General features: G+C 39.3%; 1 protein-coding gene across 1 annotated transcript in view; it reads right to left on the reverse strand.

Annotated features, from left to right (window-relative positions):
- Positions 1-18,192, reverse strand: part of PIK3C2G (phosphatidylinositol-4-phosphate 3-kinase catalytic subunit type 2 gamma) — a 209,969-nt gene that overhangs the window by 11,852 nt on the left and 179,925 nt on the right. The window contains exon 30 of the mRNA XM_049821675.1: positions 10,697-10,791. Within this exon, the coding sequence (XP_049677632.1) occupies positions 10,697-10,791 (95 nt within the window). The remainder of the gene's footprint in view (positions 1-10,696; positions 10,792-18,192) is intronic.

The raw sequence follows: 18,192 nt of genomic DNA on the forward strand, positions 1-18,192 counted from the left end.
TGGCTCCTGAACATTTGATAGATCCAGGTGCTGTTTTCTTTTTCACATTTTTCATTTTCAACAATCTTGAAAAAAAAAATAATCAAAGGTAACTTGTATTAACTAATGCCACCTTTCCTCCTCTATTAATAATTTCCTTTCTTCCCCCAAAATTAATTTCCCAGACATTTTAAAATCTCAGTTGCTTTCTTCCCCTTCTTCAATGAAAAAAAGAATTCCAGGCTTTAGAAAGGCTTCCATCTCAGCTACTGCCTCCAAATAAAATAATAATAAAAAAGTTCACTCTGTGAAGCAGCTCTAACTCTCAGTTTTCCTATCCTTTACCTTCATCTTGTGTTTTTCTCTTACATGCACTGCTATGAGAATTTATCTTCTACACGGTGAAGAAAGAACTACAAAATATTCCTTCATGTTTAATATTAAGATATTCTTATGTGTTTAAAAATCATATCACTGTATCAAATGGTTAGAAAAACCTTCAGAGCTACAAAGCAAAATGTTTATATATTAAGTATAGACATGAGGCAGATTCGATTATTATCCAATAATGAGGGATTAGGAAAAAATCCACAGAAGAAAGCAGCCTTGCACCCCAGTAACCTGTATAAATTACTAGCTGCCTCTTGACTAAATTAAAACTAGTAAGAAATGTGGAAAAGCCATCACTGCTGCTACATTGTCTCACTTTCTCTGAGTCCATGTGTAACTTAGCAGAGAAAGGCCAAACCCTGTCTTTGAAAGCTGCAGCTTAATTAACAAATGCAGCCTTTGCCTTAGAAAAAGATAACAACCTCTGGGCTAATTCTAAATTTAAAGAGCTGAGAAAATAATCAGCACTAAGACAATGATATTACAAAGCAAGAGATTCCTTCAAAAACAGATTAATAAGATACATAAACCTTCAAGACAAATGGGATTGCTGTGTGAACGGGCAGTGGTGGTGTTACTTCATAAATCCTAGAATGGGACCATTCCTTTTTTTTCCTTTAACCTTTGCATATCCCAAGGCACTAAACACCTCTATTCTACTCTGCTACCAAGCTTTTAGTTTTGCTTTCACAAAATATTTTCAAATTACTTCAAAGCAAATTAAAAATAAAATCACATTTGCAGTAATTAAATAATAATTACAAAAGAAGATAATCCACTATATTGCTATGCTGCACCCTGCACTGTCTGCTATTGGCAAGACAAAGCAGAAAAGCAACTGGCAAAAAGTGGTGGCACAAATAAGGTATTTTTTTCCCAAAAAACCCCTGCTTGTTTCACCTAATATTTGAAAACATTTAACTGCTTCTCTGCAGGATAAGTTTTATTTTATTGCATTTTCTGATCCAATTTCCCTCCCCCCCCCTTCTCTGTGAGCAACTTCATTCCTATTTGTAACTTCTTTCTTATCTCGTGCACGCATCCGGATATGTACATAAACAGAGAAGACACACTATGACAGAGGTCACTGACACAAAGGTCAATGGAAAAGCAACAAAAAAAGAAATGAACTCGATCTCAATTTAATGTAGGGAAACAAAAAGATGTGTTGTTTCAGAACAACATATATTTTGTTTTAGGGAAGTTCTGGAAAGCATTTTTTGAGCAGGCATTTTCTACCTTTCAGAAATCTGGTAGTGTCAGTGGAGGAAGCCTCCAGATAGCTTTGTCATTTACTATGATAAAAATGCAAAGGTGATCTATCTGCATTATCGATTTGAATCTCCAAATACAGCTTATGCACTTTGTGCAGTCCAATACCTTCAACAACCTCATCAACCTGCCTGTTCTGCACACAGCTTGTCAGTGCATCAAAAGGGCAAACAGTGTCTAATGTGGGTGCTGTTAATTCAAGGAAAAACAGTGCTTTTGTCACTGTAGTTTCTTCCAGTCCTTTCTCTCCCAAGTGAAATAAGGCTTTTTGGAAAAAAAAAAAAAAAAAAAAAAAAGAAAAAAAGAAAAAAAGTGCAGGTTTACTGGTTTGGCTTTGTAGTAGAGTAGCAAGGACTCGTGCAGTTTAGCTGTTAATAAAAGATTATGTGCTGCATGCTTAATGGGGAGAACTACGCTGGCAAAGATATGGTCTAGTGCTGTCCTGAGTCACAAAATCTCTAAGGAATGAACCAACCAACACTCTCCAAGGTGTTGTGTCTGTCAAATGGGAAAAACTAACCCTCAGTCACCGAGACGGAGGGAAAACGTTACAGTTAACGCCCTGCAACAATCACACCAGTTCTGGGCTAAATGTCAAGGTGTTGACCTATCCTGTAGCATATGTGCGGTAGGTATGTAAGTTCCTAGTAAAGTCTAAGTAGATCTCTGTAATGCTGTCAAGGAGGGAAGCCAGAAAAAGATTCAACTCATCATATTGTGGACATCTCCTGGCTTTGCTTGGCTATATTGCCCACACATCGGTGTCTGGCGCCATTTGAAACACAGAAGATGCTTAAGATAACTGCATAAACTGTCAGACGTGACGCAGGCCTTACCTGAGGTCATCCTTTTCTGCAGTGGCATCTGGAGGCCAAGTGGAACGTGCTAGATCATCTCCTATATGTTTAGGAAAATGAGTTGGGACTTAAGTCTCCACTGATTGAAATGAGAGCTTGAGCATCTAGACTAGGATCCAGTTTCTAAAATACTGCTGCTTCATGTCACCTCAGATGACAAAAGGTGTGTATGGAGTTGGAAATATGACATAGGCTTTATGGGAAACTGGCACCATTCTGGAGTGGTCATTGCAGGTCAAGGAAGATACTTCATGGTATTCGAAATAGCCATGATCAGGCAACTGAATGCCATCACATCTTATATGTATGCATCTTAGTTTCAAACTGAATCCCACTCCAATTAGGCCAAGGCATACAGGCAGTGAGATTTTTGAAATGAGAAAGTATTATTTGTTAAATATTTAACAAAACCAGGTGTGTTTTTTTTTTTTTTTTCTCATGAGAAGACAGACAGTTCTAGGAAATGGGCTGGATCCCAAAAGTTTCAGGGCTTCTAAGAACTACATAAAATGCTTCTGATCTGCTTCAGTCATTTGAGAGGAAAGCCCATCTAACTGCTTAAACGAAGTAAATAAAATGAAAGCTGGCCTGTGATACCCAGAATGTCATGAGGGTTTCTTTTCCAAGCCTTTATTTCTATAGAGCTCTGAAACCAGAATCGAGCACTTTGAGAAAGGTGAAGAAAGGAACTGACATGTAGCCTTGATGCCCTGTTTAAACAGAGTAATTTACTGCCTTGATGATCCAGAAAAAGTTGTGTATTAGAATAGCTGCAATCCCAAATTAAATAAGGAAGAGTCTCTACAACCGTGTGACTATAACTGGCAGGTAAAACAGGCTCTTGCCTTTTACTGAGCATCAGCAGTAGCAGAAAAGGAGGGCTAGAATTTAGCCCCAGCAAGTAGTGACAGAGCTTTGTGTGCATTTACTACTGTTTCTGAATTAACAACAAAGAAAAAGATGTCTTAGAAATGGTTTGTGTCCCTACCCAGCTCACTCAAAGCGTAAGTCTACCTCCTGAGCTCTAACACCCTTCAGATAACTTCACCAATGCTCGGGATTAGATTACTGGGTGCTCCACATAGCACATACCCATGTGGGTATAAAAGAGTTACCAAGTCTGCAAATATAATATAAAAGAAGGTTACTGTAGAACCAGAAGTGCACATATATTAAATGTACAACTCCCAGTAAAAGATTTGAGTAAGAATCACATAGAAGGTTTTTTTCCAAAAGAGAAGATTGTGACATGTTCTAGGTTCCTGAACCACATGCTGTATTACTATCTTTAAGTCATTTAAACTCCACTTTTTTGCACAGATGAAAGAACTCAAGGTTCAGTCATGCTTTAAAATTGTATTATTCTATGGATAAGCAATGTTGGTGCAGGGCATAGAATGCAGAGAGCCGATTTCATAAACAAGTCTCTGAAGCTTTTATTCCAGAATTACCACCAAGCCTGTAAAGAAGCTGAATTTGATTGCTTTCAACCTTGTATTATTCTTATGCTTGGAACATTTAATTTTCAGATTAATATTTAGTCGCAAAGTCTATGACACTGGCTGAGATAAGACTGATCTATTTTGGACCCTTAGAAATATAGATCCCAGAATTCTTCTCTCTTGAATAAAGCACAGGGGGAAACAAATAATTAAGATAAATCCCCATTTTGCTTTTCTTTTGAAATCACTCAGGTTTAACACCATTGCTGCCTTTTAGAGGGTATAAAAGAAAATTAGCCTTTGAGAGAAGAGACATGAGCAAATGCTGTTGTTCTGTTTCTATCTTTTTGTCACATACATATTCTTTCCTCTCCTTGCCTAGGCATGGATAGTAAATGAATATAAAAATGCAGAAAGAAATAATGACACTGTTACCTGTGTTTTCGCCATGCACTATTTTTCTTCTCAATTTCTTAATTGGTTAAAAAAAGCCTGTATATGTCTGATCCAGACTATTTTTAATTTCTCAGATTGTACAGAGCTCCCTCTACTTTTCTTTAGACTATTCTACAGCTTGCCATCTCCCTTTGTAAGACAGCATTTCATTATATGATGCATACAATTTATGCTCCTTAATTACCTCTCATTACTTCTACTTATGTTCTTGCTCAATGTCCTGAATAATTCCTCTTGAACCTTGCTGTCTTCTCCCTTAAATATTTGCAGAATTGACTTGTGTCCTTGTTAGTCTGTTCTTAACTAAGTTAAGTTTTAGTTACAATAAATCACACCTGAAGAATCAATCACTCCCAAGCAACCCTACTGAGAACTGTTCTTTGAACTTGTATTCTAGTTTTAAAAAAACATCCTGAGAGAAATATTTCACTATCAAAGCCTTATAAAGATGAACTACTTTCTTTCTGCACCATGACACCAGGATCTGGCCTTTCTCATTGGCATCTCTCATAGCAACCTCATGTCTCACTATTTGCTTGTTTTATCTTCACATTACTGTAGGATATAGATCTATACCTCCCTGAGGAAATACTTCTCATTTGCCCAAGCTGGTTGTAGGGTTCTGGAAATTACTTTTAGTCTCTTGATCTTGCTCTGTCTCCACGATTGTTTTTAATGTTTTCTTCGTTTGCAACCAGTGGCAAATTTAATTTATATTCACCTTCATCTCCCAGATCACTCATATTATTAAACAGAGCTCACTGTTTGTTGTTGTTGGGGGTTTTTGTTGTTTTTTTTTCTTATTCAACACATATCAGCTATGTAGGGAATTACTTAAAAATTAGCAGTTAGAATTTAGAGCTGAGGCAGTACTGTGACTGTGACAGATTAAAGGGTTTAACAAGAAATAATAACACAACTTTCTGTACAACATATTTGTCAAACACCTTTCATAACAAATATGTTAGAATCCAACAGTAATCCCTGTGCCACAAGAACAGACCTCATCTCTTCCCAATTTAAACTACTGCTGAGTAGTAGTACCCTTCGTTTAATAGGTGTTCAGCTAATTTTCAGTCCAAAAGAGAACATAGTCTAAGCTAATTTCCATTCATTTTTAAAGTAAAGGCATTCTTTATAAGCTAGAGTTCATACAAGAGCTTTCTTTCCATGGTTTTTTATTCTGTTTTTCTCTGCCAGTCTAGGGAGAACTCCATCTGAATGTGCTACCTCCCTCCATCAGCCAAGCTGCTGATTTCATTCTGTCACCAATACTTTCTGAATAACTTTTGTTCAGCTCGGAGAGATTTTTTTCCACTTGTTTTCCATCCTTGGATGACTGACCAGGCTTGGCCTACCTATGCAACTTCTTCCCAATCCCTGATGGCTGATCCATGGGCTGCAGTAAAGAAAGCAGGATACATTCATAATATTCTGAAAGGATAATGTGGCTTTTTATTTAATTGGCAAGCATTGCATTGCTGGCAGGTAATATATTTTCCATTTAAATCTATATAACGATATTCATAAAGTGTAAAAGTTAGTGGGCCCATGAGAGGAACAATGGGAACCGACTAGGACTGAACAAAAATCTCCCCCCCCCCCCGCCCCTTACCCATCTCAAGCTAGAGACAAAACCCAGCGAAGGCAGGGCAGCATCTACCTGTACTGTACGAGGAACTTCCCTACAGCCGCGCACCTGCAGGCTTAGAAACAGATTTCATGCCCGTGGTTTAGGGAAAGCTTGGCTCTCACCTTTCTTCTCCAAGCATTTAAGCCATCACATCTCACAAACGTTTTTGGAAGCAATTTGTGCTCGGATGGTGTAGGACACGAAATGGAAAGAGGCTGGATGTCCGTGTAAGCCTAAAGCTGCTTACTAATTCGTCACCCACGTATCAGCTATCCCAGAATCATTAATCATCAAGAGTGGTACATGACAGCTTCAGAGCTTTTATAAAAGGAAAGCTGGAAGTAGTTTTGGAAAGTACTGTAGGAGTTTTTCTTCCAGCCAATTTTCCCCCTGTAAAATTGGTTCTGAATTCATCACCCACACACGCTTTCCTGAATTCTAGTAACATTTTACATTTATTGGCATGAGGTTCAGGATAAGTTGGCTTTGTTTCTCCTCCCCACTACCCCTCAGGAGTTATTCTGTCCACAAGAAGTAATGGTCAAAAATGTTTAGCAGAGAGGATTGAAAGTTTAGCTGCTTATCTAGAAAAACAGGGCATGCCTGAAGTCATGGCAATGAAATCAGCAGACAAAGCAGACTTCCTTCTGAGCCAACACTGAACCACTGTTCCCTTCTGGTTCTCTGTGAAGCAGGAAAAGAAATATATTAGCCAGCCTTTTCTGAACTTCAGAAATGGCTACTTCTTTTGCCTCTGGTGTCTTTTTGAACAGGCGAGCCAGCCCAGCAGCGCAGCAGTAGGTAGCCTGGCTGTTTCTGGCTGTGCAGTACTAAGCTGGCCCATACCCTGCTCTGTGTAAGATCTGGTATGGTCGTGATATCCCCCGTTCTCTGCGTTGGTTAACACAGATGAATGGAACTGGACTTGAGCATTTCAAGTTCAAAACCTGTGTGTCTTTCAGTTTTCATAACTTCACCTCCACAGCTTCTACATGGATCTAGGAGCCTTACATTTTTAAGGTGGACTCTTGGGCTTTCTTCCTAGCACTATCCCTGTGCTCCTGTTCCTGCCTGCTGCTGTTTTTTTGGCATATTGTGCTGCCACAACCAGACTGTTTTTGTTCTTAGCTAACAAGTCCTTTCATATGCCAAAACAAACCTCCCCCAGGGTTCCTGTATCTTCCTTCTAAGACCACTTGGTATACTTTGCCAGCTACTACGCTCTTGTGTTTGTAGAATAAGCCTGCCCTGTCTCATCCTGTCTTGCTGCCGTGTCCTCCATGACTTAAAGCTCTCTCTGTATAACCTCTCCAGTGTTCATCCCTCCGCAAAGGTTTCCTTCTAGCCCAGCTTCACTATTATTAAGGCAATATTGCCTTTTCTGCCTATGCATAAAGTGCCCAGTGTTGCACTCTCTGCATTTGAGTGGAGCCAGTAATGCCCCAAGAGGCTGACTTAAAATTATACACTATGTATATTCAGGAAACTGCATTTTATTAGCATCAAGGCTTTTGTGTCTTTGAAAATTGGATTTAAAGTTTTTTTCTTCAGCAGTCACAGTGATGGCATTCAAATAGTAAGTAGAAGTAGTGAGTCTGATGTGAGTCACTTGACTTATGGAATCTCAGGATTCAAATAAAACTATGAATTGCTGAGAAAAATTTTGATACTGAAGCATTGTTAGTATCTTATAAATATCTATTTAACAGAACTCATCTTCATTGTGCACGCACAGTCTTAAACCACAGACAACCATTTGCAACCAGTCTTACATCTTTCTGTTCAAACAGTTTCTCTGTCTGCATTTCTAGTCTGGATGCAAGTATTTTCTCAGTGAAAAAAAAAAAAAAAAAGCTTGTGCTCTACACAGGGTTATATTAGATTAATGGTCCTTTCCAGTTGCAAAATCCATAAGACTGTTCTCCATTGTTGGTCTTTGAAGCAATTTTGATAGAGTTTTCTTCAAGCAGGACTGGCTTTCGTAACACATGACTGAAATATTGATGAGAGGACATCCTGAAGCAGATCTAGGGATGACTGGCTTGTACAACTGCAGCAGATTTGGCACATGTGGATGCGTTAGATCAAAAGTACCTGTACTGTGGAGTCCATGCAGGCACCCAGATAAGACAGTCCTCTGGCACATCTACACCAGACCAATGTTCTCTCAACTGCTATAGCATTTTTTGCCTATGACATTGCACATAAATGGGGTTAGCTTCATGAAAAACACCTGCAAAGCTATAGCATTGCACTATTTTGACTTTGTCCTTTAAAAAAAAACTATGTGACACTTGACAATGGCTATAAACAGCACCATCTCCTTAGGGATTCTCTTGCGCGTTGTATATTAATATAGGATTTGCATGGCAGGATCTAGATCTCCTATTAAAATCCCAAGAAGTAAATCCACACAAATACTAAATAAAATTTATTTACATGGATCAAAAGTCTCTATCACAATTCCTGTCAGTTTTGTGAAGCTACATTTGGGATTAATTTGACCCACTACAATTATTTTCGCATCTGAACACATCATAAAATCTCTATAAAGAGATAAATTAAATGGGGAAGAGCAACACAAAAATTATTTACTATAAATTATGAAATAAAACAAGATGGCAGAGTAATCTCTGCACAGATGAACCACTAAAATATAATTAGTGAGACTCAGCAAAAGACTGAATATACCTGAAATAGCTTTAACATGTCTTGAATAAGATATGATCTTGGCATGCGTTTAAAACTCCTGTTCAGCTCAACTTAAAAAAAAAAAAAAAAGGCAAAGGAAAGGAAAAAGAAAAGAGAGCATGTCAGAGAGATTGATCTATATGACTGGAAAGCTGAGAAGATTATTAATGGGATAAAGAACCTTTCTGTTACAAGTTACTAGTCTGAAGGCGGTCCAGTATTACAGTTCCCCAAAGCACTACTATTTCATATTTCAGATCAGATGATGATGGATGGATGGCCAGATGGAAGGAAAGAATCAGAAGCCCAGGATTTAAAAACACGATTGCCTAAGTTAGGCTGCTAAAACAATGACCTTATTTTCAAGTTATGAATCATTGCTAGTCTTACTGAATTGGACTCCTAAGACTTCTCTGCAAACTCACTAAAATGAATTTAAGTCACCTACTTTCAGAAACTAGACAATAACTTAAAGTTGTATTGTCCCTTTCCATAATGAAGTGAGCTGAACCCTGGATTTTATTTTTTGCTATAGACAGCTATCTGTGCTGTAATTTATTTTCATTTAATTAAATGGCTGGATCTTTCTAAGTTAAAGAACACTGTTAGGACCCTCTACCTTAAAAATGATGGAAACAAGGAGAAAGAGTGTTTCTAACATCTGTAGCTCTGCTTGTGTGCATCTCCGCATCACTTGGCTGAACTCACGATAACATCACCAGCATGGCAATCACTTCCATATACCCCTCCTACCAACTAGAACTTTACAAGAACTTAAGTCACTCAGCTTTAAAAAGCACAATAGAAAAAATAAAGAGGGTCTTATACTATATCCTGAAGGTAAAGTTCATATAAATTGGACCTGTTGGCAGAGGCTGATCTCACCTGTCAAGGTGGCACACAGGAAACAAAAGACAAGTCTCAGAACAGAGACTTATTGGATGTTATAGACCAAAATGAACGTGCTCGAATTGCAAATCAGAAGCCAGAAGAGCCAACAGAGAACAGTTGGAGCTACGTAAGCCTCATGTGTCTCATACAACTAATTAAACATTCATCCTCATTTTATTACTGGCTGGTGCTCACGTAAGCTCCTCGGTTTGGCCCCATTTAGAGAAAGCGATTGCAATTCAGTTTGGGATGGAGGCGGCATCAGTGTATGCAACGAGAACCTGCAACAGTTACTAAATGCCCTAATCTCCTAGCTAAACAAAGATAGTGAAGGATCTCTGCCGCAGCCATTACTTGAGACTTGAGCAATTGGGAATTCAAAAGCGCATCTAGAGGGCCGAACTCGTTATGAAACAGCAGACACGCTGCTTCAGCCGAGAGATCGCACGCGGCACCAGATAGATCTCTCAAGATACCCTCATCATCCAATTTCACCTGTCTCGTGCTGCAGGAGCACTGCCAGCTTCCCCCTCGTGTAGTCTGGCTCCAGAAAGGCACAGCATTTACCACTTAGCCTTGTGACAGAGAGCACGTTACAAAGCTGAGCATCACCCCACCAAATGCCTTTGCTTCCTAAAATACACCACTACTCCCTCTGCCGAGCTCTTCCCTGTTCATAGACCAGTCACGCTGGACTTGAAAGAAATGTACGGATAAGCTATCAGTAACGCCAGGCTGACATCCTACAAAAAGTCATGTCGCTGCGTGATGCCTTATGTCTGACTGGTATCAAAATGTGTCAGCTGAAAGGGCCAGAACAGTCATCGAAATTAGTTTTCTATATGGCCTGGAAAAGGCCATTACCAACCATTAAGGAAATCCAGTTTCCGTATCTGTCCCGTACCTGTAACCATAGCGAGCAAGCTCAAAGGAAGAAAGCAAATGTTAAATGGTGACAGAACAGCATCGTTGTTATTTTTAGTTAAAATTAGTTATCCCAGAAAGGGTGTTTGAGGATTAATGTTTTCACAGTACTCTGCAAATGCAAGGACTTAGGAGTTACAGATTATGATAAAAATACTCACAATGTTCTTCATGTGTTTCAACATTATGGTCAGACGAGTGCTCTCGTAGGATATGACTAATTGTACTCCAGGCTTATGATCAGCTGACTGAGGACCTAAAAAAGGCCAGATAGTTTGATTTTTAGTTAACAGCTCAGTGGAAGTACCTCTGTAAAGTATTGCAGTACACTTGAACTAATATATAAAAAGATCCTATTGCACGCTTAAACCAGGGATGAAATTAGAAAACACAGATAAGGAGTGTGATGGAAGAAAGTGGTCTGACATGCAGTGCTCATTTTCTTTCCTGTTTATACACTGACAGTGAGATTTTTTGTTTGCTAATTGCCATCAATCTGAATTTCAGTGGGAAATTTATGCTTGAGTAACAAATAATTGGGGTTTTTTTTTTGGCAATCATTGATGACACTAGTCAGTATTGTTGCAATTCTTCTGTCTGGTTAAAAACATTGTGGGGTTTTTTTTTGGTGTTTTTTTTTGTTGTTTTTTTTTTTTTTTCATTTACCAGCAGAAAGGAAAAAAAAAAAAGAAAAAAAAAGAGCAAGTTTCCAGACCTGTTCCAAAACAACTGGTACAGAAACAACATCTATATCTGTCATATATAAATTCTCCCTTCCTCATTCCGTATTTTTCCCGTTCCAGGCTGGTTTTCATGCAACCCATTGCTTTCATAGATTTTTCTACTAAGATGCATTTACAGAGTTTTGATTCCATTTCCACTAAAAAAAACCCCAACATTTTTCAGTTTCCAGGCAAGAAGGATCAGTCTCATAATGTGGAAGAAATGACTAAGCATATCCTGTTCCTTCTTTCTGCTGGAGGCATTGAGCCAGCTGTCTTCCCTGCCAAAAAGGTGTGTCCTTGAAGTTGGGTAAGTAACGTGGCTCACCTGCCCCCCAGAGACAGCAGAGAAAATACGGACGGCTTTTACCGCAGTATACCAGGTGAACGCAACCTCCGCTCAGTATCTATCTGACCTTCTTATTTTGCAGCGTTAAGCCTAAGCAGGGTGGACATGAGCCATTTGGCACTACTTGGTCTGAGACCTGGGGTTCTCCCCTGGTGGTCATCATCAAAGACCGTCCTAACACTGCCTGTGTGAACTAGCCGGGTTTTACTTGTGCAAACAGGGCTTCACGTAATTAGACCAAAGCTGTCTTACAATCAGTATTATGTGTGTACTATACGTGGAAAAAGAAGAACTCAGTCTGCTAACCTTACAACAAAATAGCGATCTCTCCTGAGCTGGGCTCTGTCCTGCCCGCCTCCCTGCTAAAGAAGTAGCTGCCCCTGACACCTCAGACGGAAAAGTCCTGCTGCCCTGCAAGCACGCTGGGAGCTGCCACCGACACGCCAGCCTTAAACCCACCGCGGGGTGACATAATGACAAAACAATACAGTCACAATTCAGTCTTTAAATAGAAACGTCTCTTTCAAGAAGCGGAGGGAATGAGAAAGGATGATGAGATTGAAAGTACTACCGTCACACGCGAGGGTTATGCACCAGCAAGAAGAGGCTTTTCAGAGAGCAGCAGGACTGCTCACCCTCGAGAGCAGGCAGGGCTCCCACATCTGCCTTTCAGCCTCAGCAGACACCTGTGCACTCTGTCGCACTCCTGCTCTCTCTTCCCACATGCGCACCGGAGCTCTTACAGCCGGGGTTGTAAAAGCAAGAAATCAAACTCCCTCCACTCAGCCTTTACGCTGCTGCTCAGCAGAGGAGGCAGCAGAGGGGAAGTTATAAGGAATGAGCCGTACTGGCTGTGTTTTTCTGAAGAACCCAAATGTGTAACCTCTGGAGTGAACAGAGGCTAAAATAACCACTAAGCAGATAGAGTTACAGTAGTGTCATGTACTACTGACAGCCAGCGAGCTAGTGCAATTGCCACGTATCCTAAGGAAAGGCATTCAAATGAATTACAAATAACACAGCGTGTACGTACAACTGCCATAATATAATTCTTCCAGGCAGCCTGGATATCAACACTTCTGAGATTCTGATGTTTGGGCTGGAATTTTAGAATATGAATCCGTCTCCCATTTCTTCCCTTTAGAGACTAAAAAAATTACATTTTTAATCACACCCTAATTAGAGAAGGGCCTGAAACTGACTCTTGAAGAATTGAAACCTTATGAAGAAATCACTAAGCCGGGACTTCGAAGACCGAGGTACAGTTCTTCATTTGTTATTCTCCTTTATGAACTTTAACAAATCATTTAGCCAGACTATACCTTATTTCATTTCTTGTTGTATGCAAGTAAGGACAGGGGATGAATACTCCATGAACCAGTCAATGCTGAGTTCTCTCCAGGGTAACAAAAAGCCCACAAAAATCGGTTCTCCCCCCCACAACACAAAGCCACTTTACCATATTTTTTTTTTATTTTTTTTTTTATGTTGTGGGGCCTTTTACGTTGCAACAGGGAAGGTAGAATCCTAGAGCATTAAAGACAGTGTAATAGAAGGGGAGTTGTGTTTTAACATAAGGGCACAATTTACTTGTGCGGCTCTGTTAATTTTGTGAATTGTAGTGGGTCATCCTGAGTGGTTCAGCAAGAGCAACAAATTTCAGAAGCTAAATTACATCACTAGAGTTCAGCTGAACACAGTGCCTTTTTTCTCCTACCAGCGTTACCGGGGCTTTTTTCTGCATTACTTTTACAGTGTGAGTGCTTATATTGAGTGGAGGAATTTCTCTGTGGGAGTCGGCATTTTCATTTATAAAAACCCAAATGTAAATAAGTTTCTAACCAAGTTGAAAATAATGAAAAACATGGGAGAGGAAACTGCATTTCTAATTGAGTATGTAAAATGAAGTCTAAAACAGACACTATGGGCACAGCTATTACTAAAATATTTGCTCTTACTATGTAATAAATTGAGCAGTAATGGAAAAAAAAAAATCAAAAAAATAAAAGGAAAGTAAAGAAAAAAAACAACAGTGCAGGGAATCTGATAAACAGGGAAGAAACTTCTATCGCTTGTATTGCATAACCAAAGTCAGTTACCGTTAGCTACACTCAGCTGTTATATTTTAGGTTTTCCCAGATTCAGTGCTAAATCATAGTCTCTTTGAAGTCTAAGAGATTTTAGCTTGAAATGATAATAAAATACACATACAGTAATTACTTCCAGTTTGTCCGGGTTGGGCAGATGGACTTGAGCTCAGGCCCTGCATTTCTAGGAACTGTCATGCTCTACTTGCTCTCTGTTATAGGCAAAGACCAAATGCTGTCTGTTGTAGATACAGGACAAAGCTCCACTGACTTCAGCTGAAGCAAGATTTCCCTCCCAGGGATTGATTCTTCGTTCACTGGCGTCAATGCAAAAGCTGTCAAATACCAAACGAGGACCCTGGAGTGCTCGTAGTGTTTTTCTATATGACTTGTGCCTGCGTGTCCCAGCACTCTGCAGTGGAAGTCAGCCACCAATCCCCTTTTGCAGAAAAACAAACAGTGCCAGTTTATAATCTCTTTCATCAAGGACAATAACACTAGAAAACTGTGGGCCCTTTTTTCTTTTTGAATGAAAGTATTAAGGCAATTAGCATTCAAATTTCTACCGAAGGTGGAATGATCTTCAGAGTAGTCAAGTATGCAGTTCCTTTCTTTACCTAGATTGTCTTTTCTAGCATGTCGGAGAACTACCCGCTCTATATTCTGTCATTTGTGCAATATTTTCATCAGCAGCATTTTAAAACAAGCTCTGCATTATGCTTTGCACAATGCGTGAGAAATATAAAGAGCAAAGAAGATGGTACACAGAAGACTGACAAAATCAATAGGGAAACTATAATTTAATAATACATTACATTTCACACCTGGACTGCAAAGCAATGTGAAAATACTAATTAACTGTCACAGCACTACCATTAGGGAGTTAAGAATTATTCTGTATTCGGCACCCTCAGATTTTTCTTAGTCCTTTCTTCTTTTTGACAGCCTGTTTTGACATTTGGCACCAAAGGGTACTGGAACCTGTTTGGTTTTCCAGGGCCAGGGTTGAACGCCCCAAGCCAACCATCTGCCTGCTTTATCTACAGCTTGGGTTTACGAGCCTCCAATGTACCCAAACACAGATAGTCAGCTGTAAATACGTTAACTGACTGTCTCACTGGTTTCATCCCACAAGCCAGCAAGAGGTGCTTATGGCCAGCAAAACAGCCTAAATGCAACTAAAGTAGGAATGCAACTTGTGGCAAAAGCTTTACATTGAGAATGAGCAACTGCAGCAGATTGAAACACTATATAACATGAGCAAAATAGCCTACTCAGGGACTATTCATGAGGACTGCAATTCTGCGTGGAGAGACGTACCATATGATAGGCTTTTTGGAAAGCTTGGATCTTCCTTTAGAAGGACACAGAGCCAGTTTCTCTACCTCACTAAATGGACAGAAGCCCGTTGAAATGCATGGAGCACTAATCAAATTAAACATGCTAGAACTAGGCCTGGGTTGTGCACTGTTATAACCAATAGCAAAGACTTTGTGATTTTATAACTTTGGCAAAACAGTCTGAATTATTAATATTTTCAGGAGATATAAACTCAAGAGAAGAAAAATAAACAAGATTGATATAAAAATGTTTTTGATAGATTTTCTTTCTTCCTTTTTTTAAAGGGCCTTTATAAAAAGCTGCCCGTGAAATCATTCCTGATATCTGCTCTCACTCCCTTGTAGTGAGCTTGGTATAATGAAATGCTGACAATATTCAGTTTAATTCAGAATTCACCCCACTGGGACTACTGAATCAGTATTCATGTCAAAGTAAATTTAGCACTGATTTTTAATCTCTTCATTGCTAGGAGCACAGTACGAATTCATAAATTTTAATTTTTATTTTACTTTAGTAAGTGTAATTACCTACAACACTTATAAATTAAAGCAGTCTAAGAGAAAGATGCTGTCTTGATCAAAATTCATAACCTGCTTCTATTGGGCATTCATTTTATTTTATATTGATCCTAACTAAGAGAAAGATGATTTGCTTGTGTAAAGGCCGACAGAGAAAGCACCAGATTCATGGAAAGCTACAGCCCATATTAAACCTGAGTTATTCTTCAAAACAGGCGAAAGTTAAGGCCCTTATGAGCTCATAAAACAATAAAAGCTGTGGGGGAAGGATGTATTCTTTTCATGGAAATTGCCTTTCTCCTGCAGGCTCAGTGAACCTAATTCCTGCCCCAGACTGACTATAGCATTACCACAGGGCTTACTTTCAAATCAAGAGTGTTTCAGGGCACCCTCAGCAAGCAACAGCCTCCAGGGCCACTGTGCTCTTCCCAGAAACTCCTTGTTTGCTACCTGGCAGCTTGGCATGATCAGCCACCTCCTGCCTGAGCTACACGTGTGTCTTCTCCGTCTCACAGGACAGATGATAATAAAGTGCAGAATGCCATGCAGCAAAAAATCTAAGTGAGCTAGGTAGGGTATGGCAGCAGCCTAACTCCAACAACTAGGGGCGAAGCATAGACTAACATATATGAAAATAATTTTCCAGGTGGGTAATTAGCACGTGCATGGCTGGTCTTCCTCTGATAGCTGAGCTAGCTCATTTACAGCTAAGCTCACCTACTTCCCCAGTTCATTGCAATCGACTGTCATCCAGGTGCATTCCCTTCCCTGCTGACAAGAAGTGGTGCCATACCCAGAGCGACTCAGCCCATTATTCTTGTTCTCTGTTTTAACGGAGTCTAAACTCTTTGGGTCCTAATTTGGACCTTGTGTGCTACTGGAATTCCATCAATAAATGAGAGTCATGAATTTTCTAGGCCAAAAGGAGGTGTGGTTTTTTTGTTTCTTTTTTTTTTTTTTTTCTCCTCCTGTGTTTAACAAAGGTTTTGCCCTGAGTCTAGAACTGAAGTGTCCAAACTTTAAATGGCAGAGTTCCTGAGCAGGAAAAAATAAATCCCTCTGTAACCATAATGCTTGAGGCTAGAGACACATTATTCTTCTCTGACCACGTTGTGACCTTCACATCCACTAACTGTTTAGTGAACCAACAGATTGGGTTACCTGTCACACAGCTTTCATCAAACACCCACCAAACACATTCTTACCTCTGTTTCTTTATTCTCTTCTCTGTTTTTGATGACATTGACAACAAAAATAAAGGGCTTACCCTTCACACTATATTGGCTCGGGACACCACTGTAGGAATTATGAGACTAATTTATTTCTCAGCTTTATTACAGACTCAGTTCATACTTTTGCATAAGACTTTTACACCCAGATTCTCTGTCATAATTAGGCACCTAAATATTAGTGAAATGTCAAAATCCTTCTAAAGACCTAGGACTTTAACTCCTTTATGCCTCAGCTCACTCTCACACATCTGCATCTTTGGTTAAGATGCCCACAGAGCAAGGCAGCCCACAGATCCAGAGTACATGTTACATTTGAACTCTGGTTTGGATTTTCTGTGACAAGATTTAGCCTTGGATATTCCTAACACCTAGGACATCTTTGCATTATCTCCTCATTCCTTTGTAAAAGTTAGAGCAACCATTAGTAATTTCCAATAGTCATAATGGACTTAATACGATAATGGCATGCCCTAATCAAATAAACTCTACACAGGGGGAATCTTCCAAAAGCTGAGAAGCCAGATATGGGATTTATCTTGTCCTGATGGATTAAAAAAAATGGTCCCAGTAAAAGAGATAATGAAGCCTCTGTCTGCAGAGAGATTAAATTAATTTAATGGACATGCAAACTAAATGTGCAGAGATACTTCCACTCCTTTCTGAAACGTGGATAACTGGTGATCTTGGAAACTATCCTATCACTTGGAGCACATAACCAGCTGAATTGTTGTGGTGCAGAGTGCAGCTGCAGGCTTCCTTATGAGATTTTATTTTGCCTAAAAACTGACTATGGAAGATTATTTTCAGTGCAGAACCAGTGCAGTGGAAGACAATAAACATCCACAGTTTACATTTTATGGTTTATGGTTTATGCTTTGGCTCTTAATGCTGTAATACGAGAGATTAGATTAAATTAGGTGCTGGACAGAAGAGGGAAATGGCTTAAGTATTTAGATAGGCTAAGGGAACAATGCAGAATCTCATTTAGTAAGAAGTGAATTACCACTCACTATCATTAATAATGTATGCCTAGGCATTAACATAATGTTCTGTTATTTACCTGCTCCACTCATCGTGAAAATGACTTTAGAAGTCATCCCTAATTTTCTTTGCTTGTTCAAGCACGCATTGTGCTTTGTCATGACTCAGATCCTTTCCTGCAGATTCTTCTCTAAAGATTTTGTTTTGTAAAACAAGAAACCTGCCACAGTTTGTGTAAATAAACTTTCACTTTGCATATAGGTATGTTTATTCAAAAAGAAATGAAAGAAGGCTGAGGAAAATATGTCAAAGCGAAAGAAAACTACAGGTCACATTATTAATACGTTTTCAGAGACCTTGAGAAATCAGAAATTATTTGTTGGTATCTTTATATCTTATAAAAAAAAAGCCACCTAAACACTTTAGA

The sequence above is a fragment of the Accipiter gentilis genome, chromosome 18 (genome assembly GCF_929443795.1).
Source record: "Accipiter gentilis chromosome 18, bAccGen1.1, whole genome shotgun sequence".
NCBI lineage: Eukaryota > Metazoa > Chordata > Aves > Accipitriformes > Accipitridae > Astur > Astur gentilis.